At 38.7% G+C, this 24,823-nt stretch overlaps 1 protein-coding gene across 4 annotated transcripts in view; it reads left to right on the top strand.

The window, feature by feature from the left end:
* The window catches only part of spdl1 (spindle apparatus coiled-coil protein 1), a 68,987-nt gene extending 44,722 nt beyond the window's left edge, over window positions 1-24,265 (top strand). For 3 of the 4 annotated variants that reach the window (XM_073072908.1, XM_073072907.1, XM_073072909.1), the window contains exons 8-12: window positions 6,686-6,826; window positions 6,929-7,032; window positions 9,351-9,538; window positions 12,538-13,018; window positions 22,712-24,265. In XM_073072908.1, the coding sequence (XP_072929009.1) occupies window positions 6,686-6,826; window positions 6,929-7,032; window positions 9,351-9,538; window positions 12,538-13,018; window positions 22,712-22,874 (1,077 nt within the window). In that variant the 3' untranslated portion in view covers window positions 22,875-24,265. Of the gene's footprint in view, window positions 1-6,685; window positions 6,827-6,928; window positions 7,033-9,350; window positions 9,539-12,537; window positions 13,019-14,127; window positions 14,250-22,711 lie in introns of all 4 variants that reach the window. The other variant, XR_012102205.1, reaches the window with a different exon arrangement.
* The last annotated feature ends 558 nt before the right edge of the window (window positions 24,266-24,823 follow it).

Here is a 24,823-nt window from a genome sequence, read left to right as displayed (position 1 = left end):
AGGTTTGTGCACTGCTTAGGAATTGGGAGATATGATGACTCTAAGGTAAGCAAAAGCTGTGATAGAAATCTACAGCACATCACAGGCCCCTCGGCCCACAACGTTGTGCTGACCATGTAACCTACACGAGAAACTGCCTAGCGTTTCCCTACTTAATGTGCTCTATTTTTTCTAAGCTCCGTGAACCTATCTAAGAGTCTTTTAAAAGACCTAGTTGTATCAGCCTCTACCACCATCGCTAGCAGTACATTTGAGGTACCCACCACTCTGTGTAAAAACCTTACCTCTGACATCACCCGTACCTACTTCCAAGCACCTTGAAACTATGCCCCCTTGTGTTAGCCATTTCAGTGCTGGGAAAAAGCCTCTGGCTATCCACAAGATCAATACCTCAGGTCACCCTGTCATCCTCTGTCACTTCAAGGAGAAAAGGCCAAGTTCTCATAAGGCACACTCTCCAATCCAGGCAATATCCTTGTGAATCTCCTCTGTACTTGCTATAGAATCCACATCCTGAACACAGTACTCCAAGTGGGGTCCGCCCAAGGCCTTGTGTAGCTGTAACATTACCTCATAGCTCTTGAATTCAAACCCATGGTTGACGAAGGCCAATATACCATACGCCTTCTTAATAACTCTCAAACCTGCACAGCAGCTGTGTTTCTGTGGACGTGGACCCCAAGATCACTCTGATTCTCCACACTTCTAGGAGTCTTACCATTAATATTATATTCTGTCTTAAAATTTGACCTACCAAAATAAAGCACTTACCTGGATTGAACTCCAACTGCCACTTCTCAGCCCAGTTCTGCATCTGCTGTAACTTTTGACAACCCTCCAGACTATCCACCACACCCCAACTTTTGTGTCATCAGCAAATTTACTAACCTACCCTTCTAATTCCTCATCCAGGTCATTTATAAAAATGTCCCAAAACAGACCCCTGCAGAACGCTTCTGGTCACCAACCTCCATGAAGAATATGGACCATCTACAATCACCCTTTGCCTCCTGTGGGCAAACCAATTCTGTATCCACAAAGCAAGGCCTCTTTGGATCCCATGCCTCCTTACTTTCTGAATGAGCCTTGAATGGGAAACCTTATCAAATGCCTTAATGAAATCCTGATACACTACATCCACGGCTCTGCCTTCATCAATGTGGTCTGTTACACTCAGAATTCAACCAGCCTCGTAAAACATGACCTGCACTTGAAAAAGCCATGCTGACTATCCCTAACCAGATTGTCTCTCCAAATGCTTATAAGTCCTGCCTCTCAGGATCTTCTCTAACAACTTGCCCACCACTGAAGTAAGACTCACTGGTCTGTAATTTCCTGGGTTCTGTCTTACTCCCTTTCTTGAACAAGGGAACAACATTTTCAACCCTTTAATCCTTTGGTATTTCTCCCGTTCTTATTGATGATGGAAAGACCATCACCAGAGGCTCCACAATCTCTTCACTCACTTTCCACAGTAGCCTGTGGTATATCTTGTCTGGATCCGGTGACTTATCTAACTTAATGCTTTTCAAAAGCCCCAGCACATCCTCTTTCTTAATGTCTATATGTTCAAGTATTTCAGTCTGATGTAAGTCTTCCTCACAATTGTCGAAGTCCTTTTCCCCGATGAAGACCGAAGCAAAGTATTTATTAAGTACCTACACTACCTCCTTCAACTCCATGCACACATTTCCACTATGGTACCTGATTGGTCCTATTCACACACAGCTCATCCTCTTGTAGGATGCCAGGGCTTTCCTTAATCCTACTGACCAAGGCCTTCTCATCGCCCCTTCTAGCTCTCCTAATTTCATTCCTGAGCACCTTCCTGGCAACCTTGTAATTTTCTAGAGCTCTAACTATCTAGTTTCTTGAACCTTTCAACACACCTAAAATGTTGGATGAACCTTTTGTAAGTTTTTCTTTTCTTCTTAACTAGGTTTTCTACATCCTTTGTACATCATGGTTCTTTTACCCTACCATACTTTCCCTGCCTTAATGTAACATAACTATGCAGAACACCATGCAAAAGTTCCCTGAACATTTGCCACATTTCTGCTATCTCTTTCCCTGAGAACATCTGCTCCTAATTTATGCTCCCAAGTTTCTGTCTAATAGATTTATGTTTCCCTTTACCCCAATTACATGTTTTCCCAAATTGTCTTTCCTATCTCTCTCCGGCGCTATGGTAAAGGAGACAGAGTTCTGATCACTACCTCTAAAATGCTCTCCCACTGAGATCTGCCACTTGCCCAGGTTCATTTTCCAATATCCGATCAAGTACAGTCTCTCCTCCTAGTTGACTTATCTACATATTTCATCAGGAAACCTTCCTGAACACAACAAACAAACACCACCCCATCCAAACCCCTTGCTCTGAGAAGATGCCAATCAATATTAGGAAATTTAAAATCACCCATCACAACAACCCTATTATTGCACCATTCCAGATTCTGCCTTCCTATCTGCTTGATGTCTCTGTTACTATTTGGGGGGGGGGGGGGGGTTCTATATAACAAAAAAAAACACCCAGTAGAGTTATTGCCCCCTTCCTGTTTCTGACTTCCACCCACACTGACTCTGTAGACAAATCGTCCATGACTTCCTCCATTTCTGTAGCCGTGATGCTGAGTCATCTTTGCTCTATCATCTGCCTATCCTTCCTCACAAACCCCCTACAAGTTGTCTCTTTTGTGTGCCCATCCTCTGCCTCTTCACTTTAGTTTCCACTCCCCTGCAAATCTAGTTTAAACCCTTTCCCAACAGCATTAGCAAACCTCCATCCCAGGATATTTGTTCCCCTCCAGTTCAGGTGCAACCCATCCCACTTGTACAGGTCACCCCTTCCCCAGAAAAGGTTCTAATGATCCAAGAACTTGAACTGTTACTCCCTGCACCATTTCCTCAGCCACTTAATCGTCTGCATTACCTTCCTGTTCTGACCTTTCTAGGTGTAATCTGGAGATCCTGCTCTTCAGCCTCCTTCCTAACTCCTTAAACTTACTGCACATGACCTCTACCCCTCTCCTGCCTATGCTATTGGTACCAATATGTATCACGACCTCTGGCTGCTCACTATCCTGGTATCTCTTTTGCTGCCGCAGCACCTTCTATCTGTGCCTGTAATTATTGAGTCCTGTATGAGTATCAGGAAGGCAGAGTATGCACAGAATTTCCAGACACCTTTGACACTAGGGACATGTGGCACATGTGACAAGGTATACAAATCATAACCAATTACTAGTCCACCCTGGCCGTCAATGACAGTGACACCACCCTTCCCAATAGGCTAAATGTTTTCTATGTACAATTTGACCAATGGTGTGATGTGTCATTGAGGAAAGCCCTCTCTCTTCCTCTGAAACAGACACCCTGTCTGGCCACATGAAGGTCAGGAGGATACGAGCCAGGGTAAACCCCGTTCAGGGTTGGACAACATAACCTGGTCAGTTGCTGAGGGGCTGTGTGACCCAGTTAACAGAGGTCTTAATGGACATCTTCAAAATCTCTCTGAAGTGTTCCACTGTCCCTGCAGGTTTCAAGACAGTCGCCATCATTCTGGTGCCCAAGAGAGCAAAGATGATTAACACCCAGTGGCACAGACTTCAACAATCATGAAGTGCTTTAAGCAGCTGGTAATGGATCGTACAAAATCGCACTTTCCAGTTACATTGAACCCTTTCCAGTTCGCATACCGCTTAAACAAGTCCACTGATAATGCCATAGCTTTGGCCCTCCGCTCCATCCTGTCCCACCTGGAAAACAATGCCTCATATGCCAGGATGTTGTTCATCGATTTCAGCTTGACATTTAACATCATCATCCCTTGGAGGCTGGTGGGTAAACTGTCCTCGTTGGTTTTCAACACCCTTTCTGTAACTGGATCTTGTTGACAGAAAGAGCCCAGTCAGTCTGAGCTGGCAGCAATATCTCAAGCTCCATCACTCTGAGCACTGGTGCCCCCCAGGATTATGTGCTCAGTCTATTGTTGACTTACAACTGAACTGCCAGCCAGATTCAGTTCCAACAACGTCATCAAGTTCACAGATGATGCACTGGTTGGCCTCATCAGCAACAATGATGACTCGGCATACAGAGAGGAGGTAGAGAAGCTTATAACCATATAACAATTACAGCACGGAAACAGGCCATCTCGGCCCTTCTAGTCCGTGTCGAACGCTTACTCTCACCTAGTCCCACTGACCTGCACTCAGCCCACAACCCTCCATTCCTTTCCTGTCCATATACCTATCCTATTTTTTTAAAATTAAATGACAAAATTGAACCTGCCTTTACCACTTCTACTGGAAGCTCGTTCCACACAGCTACCACTCTCTGAGTAAAGAAATTCCCTCTTGTGTTACCCCTAATCTTTTGCCCCATAACTCTCAACTCATGTCCTCTTGCTTGAAGCTCCCCTACTCTCAATGGAAAAAGCCTATCCACGTCAACTCTATCTATCCCCCTCATAATTTTAAATACCTCTATCAAGTCCCTCCTCAACCTTCTACGCTCCAAAGAATAAAGACCTAACTTGTTCAACCTTTCTCTGTAACTTAAGTGCTGAAACCCAGGTAACATTCTAGAAAATATCCTCTGTACTCTCTCTATTTTGTTGACATCTTTCCTATAATTCGGTGACCAAAACTACACAATACTCCAAATTTGGCCTCACCAATGCCTTGTATAATTTTAACATTACATCCCAACTCCTATACTCAATGCTCTGATTTATAAAGGCCAGCATACCAAAAGCTTTCTTCACCACCCTATCCACATGAGATTCCACCTTCAGGGAACTATGCACAATTATTCCTAGATCACTCTATTCTACTGCATTCCTTAATGCCCTACCATTTACCCTCAATGCCCTACCATTTACTTGTCATGTAGTGAGTGAACAACCTGAGTTTCAGCATGAACAAGACAAAAGAGATGATTGTAGACTTCAGGAAGGCACAGGTCGACCACTCACCATTACTTATCAATGGCTCTGCCATGGAGAGAATGAAGAGCACCAAGTTCCTTGGTATACACCTAATGGACAATCTAACCCGATCTACAACAACATCAAGAAGGTACAGCTGTGATGATACTGAGGAAATTGAGGCATACACATCTCCCTGCCCTCATGAGAATGTCCTGACTGGCTGCATCGTTGTGTGATATGGAAGATGCGAGGCATTGGACCACAAGACCCTACAGAAGATAGTAAAATTCACTGAGAGGATCATTGGGGTCTCCTTCTTTCAACCCTTTTCTTGTGTGACATTTACTGGGAGTGTTGCAGACGACGGATTGTTGAAGATCCCTACCACTCATCCCACAATCTCTGACCCACTACCATCAGGAAGGAGGTATAGAAGCATCAGGACTTGGACTGCCGGACTGGGTAACAGCTTCTTCCCTCAAGCTGTGAGGCGAATGAATATCCCGTCACCACTGAGGTCTTGGCACAAAGGCAGTGAGCTGCTTACTGTTTACCCATGATGCGATTTACTGCATGCATTTTCAATTATACAGTATATTCTTAACTTGTAGATAGGATATTTTGATTTATGTGTGTGTCTTGTATGGGTGCGCTGTGGTCCAGAGGAACATAGCTTCGTTTGGTTTTATACATGTACAATCAGATGACAATGAACTTGAACACTGTACTCCAGCTGTGGCCTCAAGTAACAGTTTCATTGGTAGCATAACCCTCTTTCTCCACCCACCCCACCAAACTTGTGTATTCTGTGCTCCATCTAATGATTTCAAATTCCCATATGCAGCTTTCGTATCTTCCCCAAGGATCCTTAGACATGCAGTGCAAGGTCTCTAATCATCATTCTTCTTAAGAGTCCCTCAATTTACTGTGTATGTCCTAACCTTATCATTTCTCCCTCTTTTTTAAGGATTACATAGCATCTTTGCACTTATACCAGATACCTCTATCATATTCTCGTACTATATTGTTATACTCTATTTTTGTGGTCCTGCATGAAGCTCTGGCTTCAATATCATCTTTTATTTTCCCTCATGGGAATGTGTGTATATGGTGGTTTAAACTGTCACATAAAGAATTAGATATTGTTTAAATATAAACTTTGGGCAACTTGTTTAAGCCAGATCTGTTCTTATCCCTTTGAAATAGACTATATTTTCACCGTGGAGTGGTTTATATCCTTTTCCAGAGCAATTATGATAACATTTTCAATGTTGTTATCCACAAACAATTATAGTATAATTTTGTTTTATCCCCTTCGCTTTCAGATTTCTGAAAAGACAATGAGCCCATGAATACTACCTCAATATTTTTTCTTTATCCTCTCTTTTTGCACTACTTACTTAATTTGTATAGTAATTTTTAGTTTTCATTATGTATTGCAATGTACAGTTGTTGCAAAATGACAAATTTCATGACATATGCCAGTGTTAATAAATCTGATTCTGATTGTCATTGGTTATTAAATTATTAACTGAATTTAAGTTCAGATGCAGTAGTGAGAAGTGAGCTCATGTCTGAGAGCAGCCTACCCAGACTTCTGGGTTGCCGGTCCTTTTGTTTTTATTTTTGAGAGTATTGTGTTGAGAAGGAAGAATTCCAATAATATTTGGATACAATTTCAATAAAAATGTTAAGAAAATTTTGACACTTGCAATAATACCTAAGGACTTCAAGGTTCTGATTTTATTCTTTTAGGTGCAGATAGCCACCATGTTACAAATAAAGGGCTTACAGTCAGACCCGGGACAGCTGGAACGTTTACAATCAATGCTTGCACAGAAGAATAATGAAATTCAAGCTCTAGTGGTAAAGCTACGACGTCTGGAAAAAATGGAAGTAAGTGAAACTTGTCAGTTTCAATGGAAGTTAGCAGTTGAAAATCTTGTAATATTATTATGAAAGCAATGTTTCTCCATTCTTTATCTTTTTATATTTTAGATGAATTATGATTCTGGGGAAAATCATAATGAAGTTGATGCTGCAGATTTTGGAGATGGGCAGTATTACGTTGAATTGCTGAAACAACAAATTGATAATGCCAAGTATGTTTCAGGTTTGCATTATGAACAATAATAAGCTTTTGAAAATAGTTTACTCAGGAAGCTAGCTTTAGGTCAGCTGCCTTTATGAATATTGATGCCTCTGGGAGATGGAATTGACTATTAGGAAATGTTTAGAGTCATAGCCTGTTAGACAGCACCTGCAATTAGAGTAGAGAATTCATTTGATCATCATGCAGTCACTTAATAAATATGTGGGCATTGTCTTTGAAACTATATCAAGGACTTTACTGGAGGTGTGTTTAGTTACTAAGTGTTTTAACCTAGAAAATATCCCTAGTATAGTTGTGCTCTATACCAGCATAAAATCTAATTTAAGGAGTTTCTCACTTCTGATTCTGAACAAGGGACCTGGAGCTGAAACTTTCTTATTATTTTCATCCACAGATTCTGCTTGATGTGCTGAATGTTTCCAGCATGTTCAGGTTTACACTATTTTTTAAGTCTCCATTTTTTAGTTGTCACTTTTTAGTTGCAGTGTACCTTTTACTGGATTTGTTCTCAGGTCTAAAGCAGCACAATGTAGTATGCTGTTACAGCCAGTCAGGTGACAGTAAGTCCTGCTAGCTACCTGACCTAGTGCTCGCATGCTCTTGTTGTTTGGAAATTATGCAAGTTTGGTTTTGGTTTTGCCTTATTTCAACAAATCTTGATGGGAATGAACCCTGAACTACAAAGGAATGTCAGTGTTGTAGTTTTCTTTATTTTTGAATAGTTTTAAAGAAGAGTTAATATTAACTCTTTAAATAATTGGATGATGCATTTTAAATATGCAGTGATCCTCTCCATGTGGTTCTTCCTACTTCAACTGTAAACATTTCTTCCTCCATATCTGTTGTATACGAAGTATGTATTATTGCACAAACGAGAAAATCTGTATGTAGATGCTGGAAATCTGAGCAGCACACACAAAATACTGGAGGAACTCGGCAGGCCAGGCAGCATCTACGGGGAATAAGTACAGTCGACATTTTGGGCTGAAACCCATTAGCAGGACTGGAGATAAAAAGCTGAGGAGTAGATTTTAAATATAGGGGGAGGTGAGAAAGAACCACTAGGTGGTGAGTGCTACCTACAGGGGAGGGACGAAGTAAAGTGCTGGGAAGTTGATTGGTGAGATGAGGTGAGAGAGAAAAGGGGATAGGAAACGGAGAAGGATGGGGAGTGTTGGGGTGGGCATTATCAGAAGTTTGAGAAATCGATGTTCATGCCATCAGTTTGGAGACCCAAATGGAATATTAGCTGTTGCTCCTCCAACCTAAGAATGGCCTCATGACAGTGGAGGGGGCCATGGATGGACATATTGGAATGGGAAGTGGAATTAAAATGGGTGGCCACTGGGAGATCCCACTTGTTCTGGCAGACAGAGCGTAGATGCTCAGCAAAGCGGTCTCCTAATCTACGTCAGGTCTCACCAATGTACAGGAGGCCACACCAGGAGCACCGAACACAGAAAATGACCCCAACAAATTCACAGGTGAAGTGTCGCCTCACCTGGCAGGGCTTTTTAGAGCTCTGGGTGGTAGTGAGGGAGCAGGTGTAGCACTTGGTACACTAGTGAGGGAGGAAGGAGGGAGATCAGTGGGGAGGGATGAATGAACAAAGGAGAAGCATAGGGAGCGATTCCTGCAGAAAGTGGGGGGCTGGATGGGGAGGGAAAGATGTGCTTTCTGGTGGGATCCTATTGGAGGTGGTAGAAGTTTCAGAGAATTATGCGCTGGATGTGGAGACTGATGAGGTGGTAGGTGAGGACAAGAGGAACCCTATCCCTGTTAGGGTGACTGGAGGATGGGGTAAGAACAAACATGTGAAATGGAAGAGATGCGGTTGTAGGTAGCATTGATGGTGGAGCAAGGGAAGCCCCTTTCTTCGAAAAGGGAGGATTTCTCATTGTTCTATAATGAAAAGCCTCCTCCTGAGAGCAGATGCAGTGGAGGCAGAGGGATTGAGAAAAGGGGATGGCGTTTTTACAAGTATTAGAGTGGGATGAGGTGCAGTCTTGGTAGCTGTGAGAGTCCAAAGATGGATACGCTGTCTCTGGCTATAGAGACAGTGAGATTGAGAAAGAGAAGGGTGGTGTTGGAAATAGACCAGGTGAATTTGAGGGTAGGGTGGAAGTTGGATGATGTATTGCAACCACTTAACTCTTACTGCAGTTAACTTGAACTTTTGACAGGATCTGGTAGGAATAAGTTTTTTTTTAAATGAGGAAAAATGGCGATAAAACATGCTCTTTACTAAGTTAAAACTTATTGAATTTCTGTATTAATGTCACTAATATAATGTAACTATTACACTAGGAAAGAAAATCAGACAGTGAATGATGAGCTCTCTTTACAACGCATGAAGGCTCTTGCAGAGAGTCAGCGTGTCTTAGAAGTTGAACGTAAATTTTACGCCAATGAGAGACAGTTGAAACAATATCAGAGTGAAAACATGAAGCTTCGAGTCAAACTGGATGAGATGAGGCTTAAATACGAACCTGAAGGTATCTTTGTGAACTTATAAATTTGAATTTTTAAAAGCCAGCAGTCAAGAACAGGATAGTTATCCCCAGTTCACTGAACAATTACCTCTGAACTGACATCAGTAAAGTAGCTTGCATGTTGATTAGCTCGTTAGTATTTACAGCAACCTTTTGTGCATAAATGGTGTCTTGATCTCTGCTTTTCAACAATAACTACATTTCAAGATCAGCATTTGTTAAGTATTTTAATGGAAGTATGAAGATACTTCTATGAATTCAATTTTTAAGATGTAATTGTTCCAGTTATTTTTATGTTTTGTAGTGTGCCAGTTTCTAACTTGAAATTTATCAGTGCTTTATTCTCTTGCATGGTAGAAGGGAATAAGATTCCCTTGAATTCCCATAAATTTCTTCAAGGTATTTAACTGGTTGGCAATTGGACTCTTATGGCATGTTGTAATTTTTAAAATTTTCAAGAATACAGGCAATAAAGACAATTTGCTTTTAATATTTCTGGAACAATTCGGTGCCAATTTCTTACTGCTTCTGAATGGTACCACATCCTTTATGCATGCCGTTCTTCAGGATTCAGGTGAGTTATTAACTAGAAGACATGGGAGCAGAATTAGGCTTTAAACCCATCAAGTCTATTCTGCCAGTCCGTCGTGGCTGATTCCAGATCCCACTCAACCCTGTACACCTGCCTTCAAACCATATCCTTTGATGCTATACTATCAATATACACTCGGCCTTGGCTTCCACCACACTCTGTGGCAGAGCATTCCATAGATTCACTACTTGCTAGCTTTAAAAAAAACACATTCCTCCTTACCTCTGTTCTAAAAGGTCAATTTCGAGGCTGTGCCCTCTAGGTCCAGATATTCCTACCAAAGGAAAATTCTTAACATATCCACCTTATCTAGTTTTTTCAACATTCGGCAGGTTTCAATGAGATCTCCCTGCAATCTTCTAAATTCCAGTGAGTACAGGCCCAAAGCTGCCAAATGCTCCTCATGCAATAACCCTGTCATTCCCAGAATCATCCCTTGTGAACCTCCTCTGGATTCTGTCCAATCGCAGCACACCCTTTCTGAGATATGGGGCCAAAAATGTTGACAATACTTCCAAGTTCGGCCTGACTAGTGTCTTATAAAGGTTCAGCATTGTCTCCTTGCTTTTATATTCTAATACCCTTGAAATAAGTGCCAACATTACAATTGCATTCTTTACCACAGACTTCACATATAAATTAACCTTCTGGGAGTCTTGCTTGAGTCTTGAACCTTCTCCCCATTTAGATAATAGTCCACACTATTGTTCTTTTACCAAAATGCATTATCATACATTTCCCAACACTATTCCATCTGCCACTTATTTGCCTATTCTTCCAATTTGGCGAAGTCCTGCTGCAATCGCATTGCTTCCTCTGTACTATCTACCCCTTCAGCTATCTTTGTATCATCTGGAAACTTTGCCACACAGCCATCAATTCCACCAGCTAAATCATTGACAAACAATGTGAAAACTAGCGGTCCAAGTAATGACCCCTGAGGAACACTACTAGTCACTGGCAACCAACCAGAAAAGCTCCCTTTATTCCCACTCACTGCCTTCTGCCAGTTGGGCATTCCTCTATCCATGCCTGTATCTTTCTTGTAACACTATAGAATGTAGAAATACTTCCTTGCTTTTGCTCAATGCATTATTAACCTCAAAGGTGTTCAAGTGATAAATAATTCTAGTTATTAATTTAAATTGAAGCTATGTTGAATACATTAATTTTGTTTAAATTGTTAAATGCTATCATTTATGTTTCCAGCTACATGCTTGCTATCACAGAAAACAAAAGCTGGAGAAAATCAATTGGCCCTTTGTGTCAACTTTGCCTTTCACCAAGATCATGAGTGATTTTCTACCTCATCATCACTTCCTTGCACTAAACCCATGCCTTGTATTTTTTTTAAACATCGGTCTGTCTTATTCCTTAGTTTAGAGAATGCTGAATATTTATTTTCCAGCAGATGAAGAAATTAATTCTCATCTCTGCTCTAAATAGCTAGCCTCTCAATCTGAGACTTGCTCCTGATTCTTGAAGCTCCATCTAAAGAACACATCAACCCCCAGAAGAATTTTTTATGGTATAGTTGTATACTTAAAAACCATACTGAGTTTGTTTAGACTAGTAATATAGTAAATAATTAGAAATCTGTTTTGGTACATTATTGTAATATAAATGCAAGAACATTCTTACTCTACATGAAGATTCCAATAAATCTAGATTGGTATAATATATGTGCTTGATCTCAAAATTACTTTCAATTGATATTTTCATTGCTCAGTGATGGATCTTTAATTGCATGTTGTGATGTAAAAGCAGAGAGCTATGTGGGCTTAAACTATATACAAGTTAGAATGTAATATTGCAATCTGTTTGAAGAGCTGAATCACCTGGTCCTATTTTCAAGTGTTGCAGTGATTCAAGGTGAATAGTGTCAACATCATGAAACCTTTCTTTAAAAAAAAATACACTACTTGCAATGAAAATTTAATAAAGATGAACAATATTTTTAGAAGAATATGTATGTTTGGATTTTATTTTATATGTTCCATTCTAGTTCCTCTCTCCAACCAGATTTGGATTTTTTTGCTTAAATTAAGCACATAATTTATTTTTGTATTAACTACGTATTTACTGCTACCACTTTCAAATGAAGTGAACTTTACAAATGAATCTTGGGAAGATGTTGACAAAGGAGTGACTTCATAAATGTCCTGTCCCTTGGATGCTGCAGCAAACTGATGGAGGACCACTGTCCCAATTTTCTTTTGTATATCTGACCTGTTTGGCAGCTAAATGGCTATTTTAAATAATGCACTTTCAATGAATACAGTTAAAAATATAAAGCTTCTGTACTGTTTTATTCTGTAAGATGAGAACTTTTAAAATCCCTTGCTAAATGTTTTTAAGATTAAAACTAAATCTGTTAGCTAGAATTAAGTTGGTAAATTTTGAATTCCAGAAGTTAAGAACAGGACACAAAACTGCAAGAAGGAGAGGCTTCCGGTGGAAGTGCACGAAGAAGCTCGGCTTGTATGCAGTGTTACTGCAGCTAATGAGACGACTTTGTCATCTGATAAAGTGACTGAAACCAGAAAAAGGCAGACTGACGTGCTGCACGATGAGAATTCAATACCTGTATGCAGTATTACTCCAGCTAATGAGACGACTCTGTCATCTGATAAAGTGACTGAAACCAGAAAAAGGCAGACTGACGTGCTGCACAATGAGAAATCAACTCCACTCTCCAAAGCTGAAGTACAATCTACTCCATCTTTGGATCCACTGTCTGCTAATGACACGCAAATAACAGAGCTGGAACTAGACAGTAAACAAACTCCTAAAGAAGGCAAACGGGTACGGATCATGCAAGAAGCAGGTGAAGTTCAAGTTCTTTCTGAACGGTGGAAGACTGAAGTCTCCAGACCAACTCCCTCCCCAAGGTCAGTGCCTCGATTTCAACTATTGCCCAACATTTCACGCTGGCCTGCTGCGCACTTCTTCTACTGCATGAACTATGGTCTGTGCTTTGTTCTTGGTTTCTTTGGCTATGTTTTCACCATTTTCACTGCCTTACCAAAGTTTGGACTCTCCAAATTATGGAAGACTAGATGTATTTTAATGAAGAGGCAGGCCTAGGTTGTGTGCAGTTTTTTAAAAATCATTTTGTCCTGCTTGCTGCAGTTTTGGAATGTGTATTGTTCAGCTAGCATAATCTTGTTAATCAGCACCATGCATTTATTTTGATTGTTAATTTTAAAAAGTACCTAATTTAATTTATTTTTCCTTTCCATTTCCCTCTGTGCTCACCTTTGCTTTTGTAACTGCTTTGAAATGCTTGAAACTGACTATGTAAAGAAGTGGACTGAAACCAGTGTCATAAATAATTGTCAAATTTACCTCATTTATTCACCTGAGCTTCAGCTTAAAAACACTTAGTTTGTTCTGATTTGCTGTCAGAGTTAGATTGTTTTTTTCATTTAATTTTACTTTTCCTTAGACCTAACTGCTTCAATACCCTGCTATTTTTGTATTCTCCAAAACCACATTAATCTGTTCAGTCATTTATTAGTGCTGTTCTTGATCCAGCCAATAGGCTTGCTATCGCAATGTCACTCAACGAACTGTCGCTTTCAGAAACTTGCAGGACAACAAATTTAGTTTGCAAGTATCTGCACTACTCTTAACTGTCTTTCATAACAAATTCTTATCTAGTGATCTTGAACTCCATAATTTGGGATCATATTTTATTCATTTGTGTATTTGAAATTCTCTGATAATTTTGTTGAAGCAGTTTATTTGCTTAATTGAAATTATTGGGTAATTTATTTTTGTGCAGACACAACTGAATTATCATGGGTAGATTGGCAATGCATGCTGTTGCTCATCAGTGTCTATATCAAGTACACCACTGGCATTCAAACAGAATTGTGTTAAGTGTAGTATCATTATTTTGATATTGTTCACTTTATTTGTATCACCTGAATATTCTTTCCTTACTGGAAATTTACTTGTGCTTTTGTCTTTTCTCCTACATCTTAAACAACTTTAGATCCATGCTGCCTCCAACGGGTTAAACTGCCACTTCAAAATATAACTCCACTTGTCAAAGACGACTTCCCCTATAAAATTCTTGGTTAATCGCTAGGATGCAATGAAAACTGCTAGAAATGTGTATGTAACCTGATATTTCTGTTCTGACTGTGGGCAGCAATTCCCAGAGACAGGGTTCTGCAGCTGTTCTTCTCTTTCTTTTTGTGTATATTCTCACCTCTTTTGCCATCCTTCCTCTTCAATATTTTGAATTCTGCTAAACATTTTCACTTTCTATCTTGTGAGCAAATGTAAATCACTATTGATAATGAGTTGAGAATAGAACTAATGCATTTGTTTGACTGTTTTGTATTGCTTCCTTAAAAAGTGAATAGGTTCTTTTCAAACTGAATATCATTTAAATGTGGTTATATACATGATCTAGTGAACATGCGCTTGTAATAGAAAAATTAGGCTTGTATTCCAGTTACTTAAGCACAATCACCCCTCCTGGGGCATAGGCCATCAACAATAGCTTGCCAGAGTCCTCTGTCCTGGGCCAATCTTTCAAATTGTCACTGATGTAGCCTGTCTTCTTGGTGTAACCTTCCTCTCCCAGGGATGAAGCTTTTGGAGCTTCTCCTTGTCTTTCTATTGCACTGGCTTTCTACGGGATGGGACTGGTAGTCACATGCCCAGCCCTCGTCCTTTCGCAGCTGGGCTTGGGGCTGTCATGGTAAAGTTTTGTAATTGAATAATATATTCTAATTTATGATGTAGATTTTGCATTACTGCTAGCTTCACTATAGACCACAGTCAGCAGAAATGGTGTCAGCTGGTTTGTTTTTCTAAGTAATAAGATATGCAGTGCCTATAAAAAGTATTCACACTCCTTAAAAGTTTTCATGTTTTATTGTTTTACAACATTGAATCATAATGGATTTAATTTGGCTTTTTCTGACACTGATCAACAGAAAAAGACTTATTCATGTCAAAGTGAAAATACATCTCTACAAAGTGATCTCAATGAATTACAAATATTAAACACAAAATAGTTAATTCAATGTTTTCGCCCCCTTTAATACGATACACCAAATCATCACTGGTGCAACCAATTTGTTTTAGAAGTCACGTTATTAGTTAAATGGGAATCACCTGAATGCAGTCAGTGTTTCTATTTTGATTGTAGTGAAAATACACTATCTGGAAGGTCCAACTGCTAGTGAGTCAGTATTTGGCAAAAACTACACCATGAAGACAAAAGAACACTCCAAGCAAGACACTGACTATCCCTTGGAGTACAGTTAAGTTAATCATCTAGATATGGAAAGAATTTGACAGCTGTAAATCTGCCTAGAGCAAGCAGTCTTCAAAAACTGAGTGACCATTCAAGAAGAGGACTAGTGAGGGCAGCCGCCAGGAGATCTATGCCAACTCTGGAGGAGTTGCAAGCTTCAGTGGCTGAGATGGCAGAGACTGCACATAAACAACCATTGTCTAGGTGTTTAGTCAGTCACAGCTTTATGGGAGAGTGGCAAAGAGAAAGCCAGTGTTGGGGGAGAAAAAACTCAGAGGAAATCTCAGCTAGAGTTTGCCAGAAGGCATATGTGAGACTGAAGTCAGATGGAAGAAGATCTGATGGAAACCAAAGCTGAGATTTTTGGCCATCAGCCTAAACTCTGTTTGGCATAAGCCAAACAGCGCACATCATCAAAGCATGTTGATGGCTGCATCTTGCTGTGGGGATACTTCACTGCAGCACACTCTGGAGGGCTTGTGAAGGTAGAGAGTAAAATGAATGCAGCAAAATACAGGAAGATCCTGGAGAGAAACCTGATGCAATCTGCAAGAGAATAGGACCTGGGAGAAGATCAGTTTTCCATCAAGATAGTGGCCCCAAGCATAAAGCTACATAGGAATGGCTTAAAAACAACATAGTTGAAGTCCTTGAGTGGCCAAGTCATAGTCAGGACCTCAGTCCAATTGAGAATTTGTGACTGGACTTAAAGGGCTGTTCACTCACAATCCCCATGCAATCTGACAAAGCTTGGGCAGTTTTTTAAAAGAAGAATGGGGAAACATTACAGTGCCCAGATGTGCAAAGTTGATAGGAGACTTATCCACACAGATTCAAGGCTGTAATTGCTGCTAAAGGCACATCTACTATATATTGAAGGGGGTGAATAATAATTCAATTAATTATTTTGTGTTTTATATTTGTAATTCATTTAGATCACTTTGTAGAGATCTGTTTTCACTTTGACACCAAAGAGTCTTTTCCTGTTGATCAGAGTTTAAAAAAAATCCACTATGAGTCAATGTTGTAAAACAATAAAACATGAAAACTTCCAGGGGTGGGGGGGGGGTAAATACTTTTTACAGGCACAGTAATTGTCTCTGAAAAATAGTACGTTTTGCTCTCTAAATACTGTTGCGCTGGTATTGAAATAATCAGCATTTTTATACACTAGAATTTTAAATACCATACATAAATTGAAATCAGTTCTGTAGAATATAAAAAGAATCTTGCAGTGTATTACAGCAGACGGAATATGAGCAACAAAGCAAGCTAATAAATCTGGCTCAGTAATTAAGGGTATAGATTTACAACCAGAGTATTTAGTGAAAGAGGCGAGGGGAAATACTGATTCCAAGGTGCTTATTTTTCAGTATTTAATGAATAATTGTAATCTATTCAACAGTTCCATGAGAAGCTATTAGATCTTTGCCATTTTGATTATCTCTGCACATTGAGTTGATTTGTGGCAATAACATTTATTAGAGATTGTGAAATGGACCTAGTATCTTTATACACAAGGCAGATATGCCAGGCAGTTAGGAAAACAAAAGTGGTTTATACTAGCCATCTTGTCTCTTTCAGCCCTAATGCAGGTTTTTGACTCTAAAATCGACAATTTCTTTCCTGCCACAGATACTGCTTAACCCACTGAGTTCATCCAGCAGATTGTTTGTTGCTCCAGATATCAGCATCTGCAGTCTCTTGTGTCTCCAGGAAGACAAATGTGATGTTGATCTTTGATCAACAATTTGAGTACAAGAATAAAGGTTACTATATTTTTATTAGCCTTTAGTGAGTTCACACCTGAAGTTTTGGTCTCTAACTTAATAAGAAAGGGTGACTTAATAGAAATGTTCCAGTTGTTGTTGTTATTGGAGAACTTGACCGGGTAGGGATCAGGGTGAAATTTTCTCCAAGGGTCACAACCACATAATAAGTGGTAGATCATTTATTCATGCACTGGTGATAGATTTTTGGAATTCTTTACCATGGGTGACTGAGGAGGCTCACCATTGGTATTAGAGAAATTGAAAGGTATTGGGTATGGGTAGGAGATTGCTGGAGGAAAAGATGTTGCAGTTGTATCATGCTTAAGACGCCAAATGGCCTAAATGCTTCTATTATGTTACTATGAGAATAAAATGGCTTGCTAAAATCTTCTGCAAATTTGGCAACTTTTACTTTGAATATTGTGCTTATAATTGCTCCCCCATGGGGGAAACCATATTTCGTCTTACCAAGTATTAAACAAAAGTGATCCCTAACTATATCTCAGAACTGTAGATGCTTAGTCATTGAGCATATTGTAGACTGAGATCAAAAGATTTTTAGATAAAGGTAATTAAAAGATTTGGAAAATTGATCAGAAAATGGACAGGACAAAGTTAGTGACTGGTTAAATAACCTTAAAGAGTCCTCTGGGTTGACTTTCCAGTTTTCCTGTGCTAAATGTATAAAAAAAAATGAATCTAATCAAAATTATAGAAAAGTTAAAAATCAAATACCAAATGTTTTAAGGTAAAAAATCCCTCTCATGCTGTCCGGCATGCTCCCTCTCACCTGCAACATGAGCATTTTCTTATTCTGAGGAATTTTGTTTTTTTTAAACATTTTTTTTGGGGTATCTGTTTATGGTAAGATATTGACATATCTTTTATGGTAAAGAAAATGTAGAACATTTACTTCTAGAGGAAATATTGGAAGTCCAGGGAAGAGATAGATCATTACAAGAAAAACCAAGGAGAACATTTTTGTTTTTGGAGAGAAATCAGAGAAATAAGGTGACCTCTGTATTTCATTTAAGGGAGAGAGTGAATATTGGTGATGGGAAAGTGGTAATCTCCTCTGGAGCACAGGTTGGGTTGCTCAGCCGGCTATTCTACTGTATGTCTTGTGTAAGAGTAAGAAAATCAAATTAAGGTATTCCATACAGTAGGACTAGGAGAATGATGATGAGGATGTGTTGAAACTATTAATGTGGTCAATTCACTGAATTAAAAATGTGTCAAATAGAAAGCAAGAAGGTAAATGAACAGAAAGGCAGTGGATAGAGAATGTGTCGTTTGTTTGAGGAAGAGAGAATCAAGTTTGGGAATACTTTGCTATATGTTAAGGATTGGAGAATGGCAAATGTTGTTGTTCCTTTGTTCAAGAAATGTAATGGGAATTATAGACCAGTGAGTCTTACTTCAGTTGTGGACAAACTAATGGAGAGATTCTTAGGGACAGGATTTATGAGCATTTGGAGAAGCATAGTCAAACCAGGCTAGTCAGCATGTCTGTGTGAGGAACAGAGATCCTGGTTTGAGGTTTTTTTTTTGAGGAGGTGACAAAATAAATTGATGAAGTGGCTCATCCAGAAAGTTATGAGGCGTGGGATCTATGGAAACTTGGCTGTGTAGATTCAGAACTGGCTTGCAAAGGGTGGTAGCAGATGGAGCATATAATGCCTAGAGTTCAGCAACTTCTGGTGCTTTGCAGGGATCTGTTCTCAGACCCCTGCTCTGGGATTTTTGTAAACTTAGATGAGGAAGTAGAATGGTGAGTTAGTAAGTTGTTGTGGATATTATAGATTGTTGTCATAGATTACAACAATGCAGAGCTGGGCAGAGTAGTGACAGATGGAGTTCAATTCAGGAGGTTGAGCTTGAAAGCAGAATACAGTGGCCGAATTCTTAGCAGTTAGGAGGAACAAGGGCACCTTGGGGGTGCAGGTCTGTAGATCTCTCCTGTTGCCATGTAAGTGTGTATGGAGGTTAAGAAGTTGTATGGTGTGTTAGGCTTCATTAGTCAGAGCATTGAGTTCAGGAGTGGCAAGGTAATGTTACAGCTCTAAAACTCTGCTGCCTGGACAACATGCCTTATGAGGAAAGGTTGAATGTGCTTGCTTTTTCCTCTTTGGAGTGGAGGGGAGGATGAGGTGACTTTTAATAGTGGCGTATAAGATTATAAAAGATAATGGCAGCATGAACAGGCAGTGTCTTTTTCCTAGGGCAGCAAAGACTAATACCAAAAGACAACCTTTTTAAGTTGAGGGGAAATGTCAGAGGTAGGTATTTTTACACAGAGAATGCTAAGTGGCTGGCATGTATTGGTGGTGGTAGTAGTAGCTGATATGTTAAGAGACATTTAAGAGAATCTTGTACAGGCATAAGGATGAAAGAAAAATGGAGGTTTATGGGCTATGTAGCAGAGGGAAGGACTTGATTGATCATGGAGTATATTAAAAGTGTGACACAACATTGTGGGCCGAAGAGCTGTGTAAACCTAATTAATAACTGCATTGTTAGCATTTGAAATACAGGTTAGCTTGTTTTAGCTCAGATCTATGGTGGCTTGAAATTAAGTTTTATGTTGCAACTTTTATTTTGTGCTTTTGTACTTGGCTATGTGTATTCAGAACTGGCTTGCAAAGGGTAGTAAGTTTGACATGAAGCTTGGTGACATTGTGGGTAGTGTAGAAGGTTGTCGTAGGTGGCAACGTGATATTGACAATACAGAGCTAGGCAGAGAGGTGACGGATGGAGTTCAACCCAGAAGACTGAACTTGAAAGCAGAAAACATGTTTAAATCTTCATCATGTGACCCATGTGAATCTATCTCGTGTGTTCGATTATAAATATCTTGGAGGGTGGGATTAATAAATAAAATCAGTGATAAAGCAGTACTAACATCCACTGGAGAGAGAATGTTCAGATTTCAAATGCAGTCTATCCACAGTTGTTCAATTAGTGTGCATTGATGAAATGTACATCTCACTAAGTTGTGACACTGGTACAGTTCAATTCTTGTTCGTATTAACTCTGAGTTTTAACTGGCTTTTTGGCTTTTCAACTGTTACAGGACTAATGTCCTGAATAACAAATTATTTCAGGTTTGTAATTCTATTATTGTGCTTGGAGGATCAGTCAATGTATTTTTTTTTATTATTGGTGTGAAAATACTTTTCTGATGCATCATCTTTATCTCTCTGCCCTTGTAAAACTTGTGAATATATGTGAAAAAATATGTGAACTTTTAAAACTATATTGCCTTTGAACATTCTTGAAAGAAATTGGTTTTGTAGACTGCTGTGATTTCATGAGAATAGATCTGTTGCACTCAAGTCAAGATTAGCTTGGAAACAGGTGTGCAGCAATAACTCCAGTTAAGTCTTCCAGGATTACAGTAATAAACACCCCACATGTTCTTGTGCCTCATTGAAAAGAGTTGAAGAAATCACTTGATGACACATTGCAAAAAAAGTCATTTGAGTATGGGAAATACTGCTTTAAGAATCACATTCTGACAGATCCAAAACATCCTGTAATGAGTTATGACTTGTGCAATAAATATGTAAGCATTATTTAAGCTTTTTCCCATTGTATAATTAGCTAATTTATTGTATAAATACTGCTTCAGGACTTGAGGGCACTTTCATTTTTTTGTGCTAAAATTTAATTTACTGGTGTTTATTTTGTGAGTGTAGTATTGCATTATAAAATACTATATTACTGTATCTGATGTTACTTATCTGTTTTCCTCCAAAAGTTGCTTGCTTTGTCCAGAAGACAAAAGGAATGGCTTCTTTTTCAGTCAGAAGGGCCTTGTGTATTTTTTTAAACTCTAGCTGAGTTTTTAAATAGTCTCAAGGATACAATAGAGAGTGTAGTGCAGTTTCTTTACTTGAATAATGAGAAATAAAAAAGCCGGAAAACCATGCATTAGGGTTAGAAATTTTCATTAAAGCCGAGGATATTACAGAGTAATTTAAAAGTCTTGTTTAAAATAATAGGACATGAATTGAATAGCTAGAAATGCATTGTTCAGATTGTCCTGGATCTGCTCTTCCCCCCAGCTGGAGTATTTCCATAGCTACACTTGAATTTTGCAGCCCCTTTGGTCTGACCCATGAAGCAAACTGGGCTGCAACTGGCAACTTGGTCATGGGTAATGAGTCATGAGACCCTGTCTACCAACTAGTCCTGCTGGCTGTTTGCTAGCTTGATGCTGTCAAAGGACTTAAATTGAATTATTCAGCAACTAATTGGAAATATACTCAAACTTAATTTTAAAAATTAAGATCAATTAAATTTAAGTCAAATAAAGAACAACTTGTCTGCACTTTAGTTTTTTATTTGCATTCAGTGACCCTATTCAAATAAATGGACTTGCGTTGGGTAGACCAGCTGTGATTAACATAAAGCTGAAGAGCTGGATGTAGGGTGTTGTTAGCACTCAGTCCAGCAGCAGAATAGCAGATCAGATTGCTGCTATTTGACCTCCAGGTTGTTCTTGTCATTTGCATTTCAAAGTGGAAGAAGGGAATAAACTGATATGTGTCCATTCATCTTGTATGTTTTTAAACAAGCCAGAACCAGTACACTTCTGGGTTTTCTGTCCAGTTAAGGCTGGAGCATGATGTAAACTCAGATGGGTCCATTTCAATTCCATTATATAATGTATTTAAAATCAGTTGACATCCCCCCCCCCCCCCCCCCAACATTCAATGGATTTTAAAGTTGGAAAGAAAATCAAATGCAAGAAGGTATAGAGAGCCTCTATATTCCAGGCAAACACGAGGAAATCAGCAGCTGCTGGAAATTCAAGCAACACACACGCAAAATGCTGGTGGAACGCAGCAGGCCAGGCAGCATCTATAGGGAGAAGCAATGTCGACGTCTCGGCCCGAAATGTCGACATTGCTTCTCCCTATAGATGCTCCCTGGGCTGCTGCGTTCCACCAGCATTTTGTGTGCGTGTTTTTCTATATTCCAGGGCTGGTTTGTAATTTATAACAGAGTATGAGTTTAGAACTGCTCCATGGGCAGAGGGTGAACACTAATCTGGTCTTGTTGGAGCAGCTGGCTCTTTTTAAAAAAAAATCCTTTTTATCATTATAGTAATTTTCTTCTATTTGGTGCTTAGATTGAATGGCAGATAATTCAATTGAATCATGAAATTACAGCAGATCTATGAAATGAAATTGTTTTTCAAAATCATTGACATTTCCTCATTACCTGTGGCATGATTTAACAATTTCTGTAAAGGTTATCTTTTAATGTTTTTGTAGATTGGTTCAGAGATTTATCCAGAGCTTTCTGGCATTTTTAAATATGCTTTTCTTCCTTTAATCTATAGCCATTCTATTGTATTTCCAATTGTTTTAGATCTTGGTGTTCACAGTTAAAATTATGATAGAGAGTGGAAATGCATTTTAACCAGTTATTTATTTCTGATTGTTGTTGGTTAACTTTCTGCTGTTACCATGTATATTATGTTTGATCTGTTAAAGTGGAAGATTGTTTGAATATTCTTTCTGTAGGATATCCAAGGGTGATCTGAAAGTAGAAAAGCCAGTTGAGAAGGAATTGGACAAAGAATCAGAGGAGGTAAAAGGAGAGAGTAAAATTAAACGACAGAAGATACACCCAGTCATCCGTGTGTCATCTCAACCCACTGTTGAATCTCAGTGTGCCCAACAATAAATAAATTATATTTGCCTTCCTGCTACTGAAGATTTAAATTTTCTTTCTGATGTTACACTTCATGTAAGTAAATCTGTATGTGTACAATATCATTGCCGGTACATTGAGAAGTATAAGATAATTAACATATCTGACATTCTGATTAAATAATCTATGTTCTCTAGCCAATGAAAATGAGAGTTACTAATATTTTTGTTTGGCGCACATTAAATCTTATATTCAGTAGCTGTGTTTCTAAGAGTTTTATATTTCCTTTCTCATGAATGAGGGGATAGAGTAGAGCAGAGGGGAGAATGAAACTAAGAGGAATAATTGTACACACAACCTCTTAACAGGCTATAATGGTTTTAGTGTGAATTCCAAAAGACATTCAGAAAGCCATAAAGTTTAATTCAGGTTTTCTCTAATTCCCCTGGCTTTCCCCCGAAGATTAACAACTTTAAATATGTAAGACTACTGTTTTTATTGTATCATTGGAGAGAATGAGAGCTTTTTTGTACTGATTTATGATGACATGATTCTCAGTGAAGAGGCTGATAAGAAAGTTGCTAGAGTTTTTACAGTTTCCGTCTATTGAATGAAACAGTGAAAAGGTGTGCAGACATATTTATCCTATCCTTTGTATAAATGTCCCTGAGACATCGGCGAGTGCAGCCCAGAGTGTATTAACTACAAAGTATCTGTCTAGCAAAGTCATTGAAAGCACAGTATAAAAAAGCATTGTTTTCCTATCATTTCAAATCTCCCTGGAATGTTTAATAAATAATTTCAAAACATGGTTACTTACAGGGATGAGCATTTCTGTTCCAAGATACCCACATGCACAAATGGTGAATGCTATCTTTTCATTTTGATAAGTTGATGATTTTTCACACCCCTGAGAACTACTTAAATGCATTTCATTGTAATCAAAGAATTGACACCTGCCCTTCTGCTTCAAAAATGGTAGCAGGGGGTTTAGTTGGGGAGATTTGGTATCCTTTGTAGTATCCTTTGCTGTTTAAACCTTTATTAGAAAACTTTATAGGTGCCTAGATTAATTAATTTTGGGGTCAAAAATATTAATGTGGTTGTAGTGTTTATAAATGTAATCTTCAGATTTTATGATCTGATGCTAGTGTAAATAAGTAACATGCTGGGTGTATCTTGTACTTAAGACTAATCTCTGTAGTAAATAACAATCAAAATTTAGCTTGAGCTTTACTGCAAACAATTTTGTATCCAATGGAAAAAAGTAAATTAATATTGCAGTACCTGTAAAGTGTTAGAATTTATGTCTTTTAGAACATTTAATATTTGTTCCCCATAAGTTAACTGCCTAAATTCAGGGTTTGCAGATTGTTTACTGACTCATGTATTTTAATAATAAAAATAAATGAAATTTGAATTTTTATCTGTGTCCATTATGTATTATGGAGAGGGGAGAAGTTCACACCTTTTGCATATTTGTATTAAACATTATCAAGGACATTACAGCATTTTTTTGAGGGACGTCTAATATTAAATAGAATTGCAACCCATAATTCAGGCAGCAAGTTATATTTGTTCATTTTCTTACACGTATGGTGAAGATGTACCATTTAAAGAATATTAACAGCCCATACCTGCACAAAATTGTTTTTTTTCCAAAAATAGTTATTTCACATTTCAAAATGTAATCTTGACAGGTTTGGGCTATACCCGATATGTCCATATGTAGCTATACAGCATGAAAAGAGATTGGTGTACTTTGATAATGATGAAAGAGTTTGACATTGATTACTTGGTACTAGCACTTGCAAAGAGCTAAATATTTATTGTGCTGGCTCTAATTCTGGTTTCAAAACCAAAACAAAATTAGTGTCTATAAAAAGTATTCACCCCCCCTCCCCAGAAGATTTAATGTTTCCTTGTTTTACAACATTGAGTCACAGTGGATTTAATTTGGCTTTTTTGACACTGATCAACAG

This window comes from Hemitrygon akajei, chromosome 19, assembly GCF_048418815.1.
Source record: "Hemitrygon akajei chromosome 19, sHemAka1.3, whole genome shotgun sequence".
NCBI lineage: Eukaryota > Metazoa > Chordata > Chondrichthyes > Myliobatiformes > Dasyatidae > Hemitrygon > Hemitrygon akajei.
This window is presented reverse-complemented; position numbering and strand designations above follow the sequence as displayed.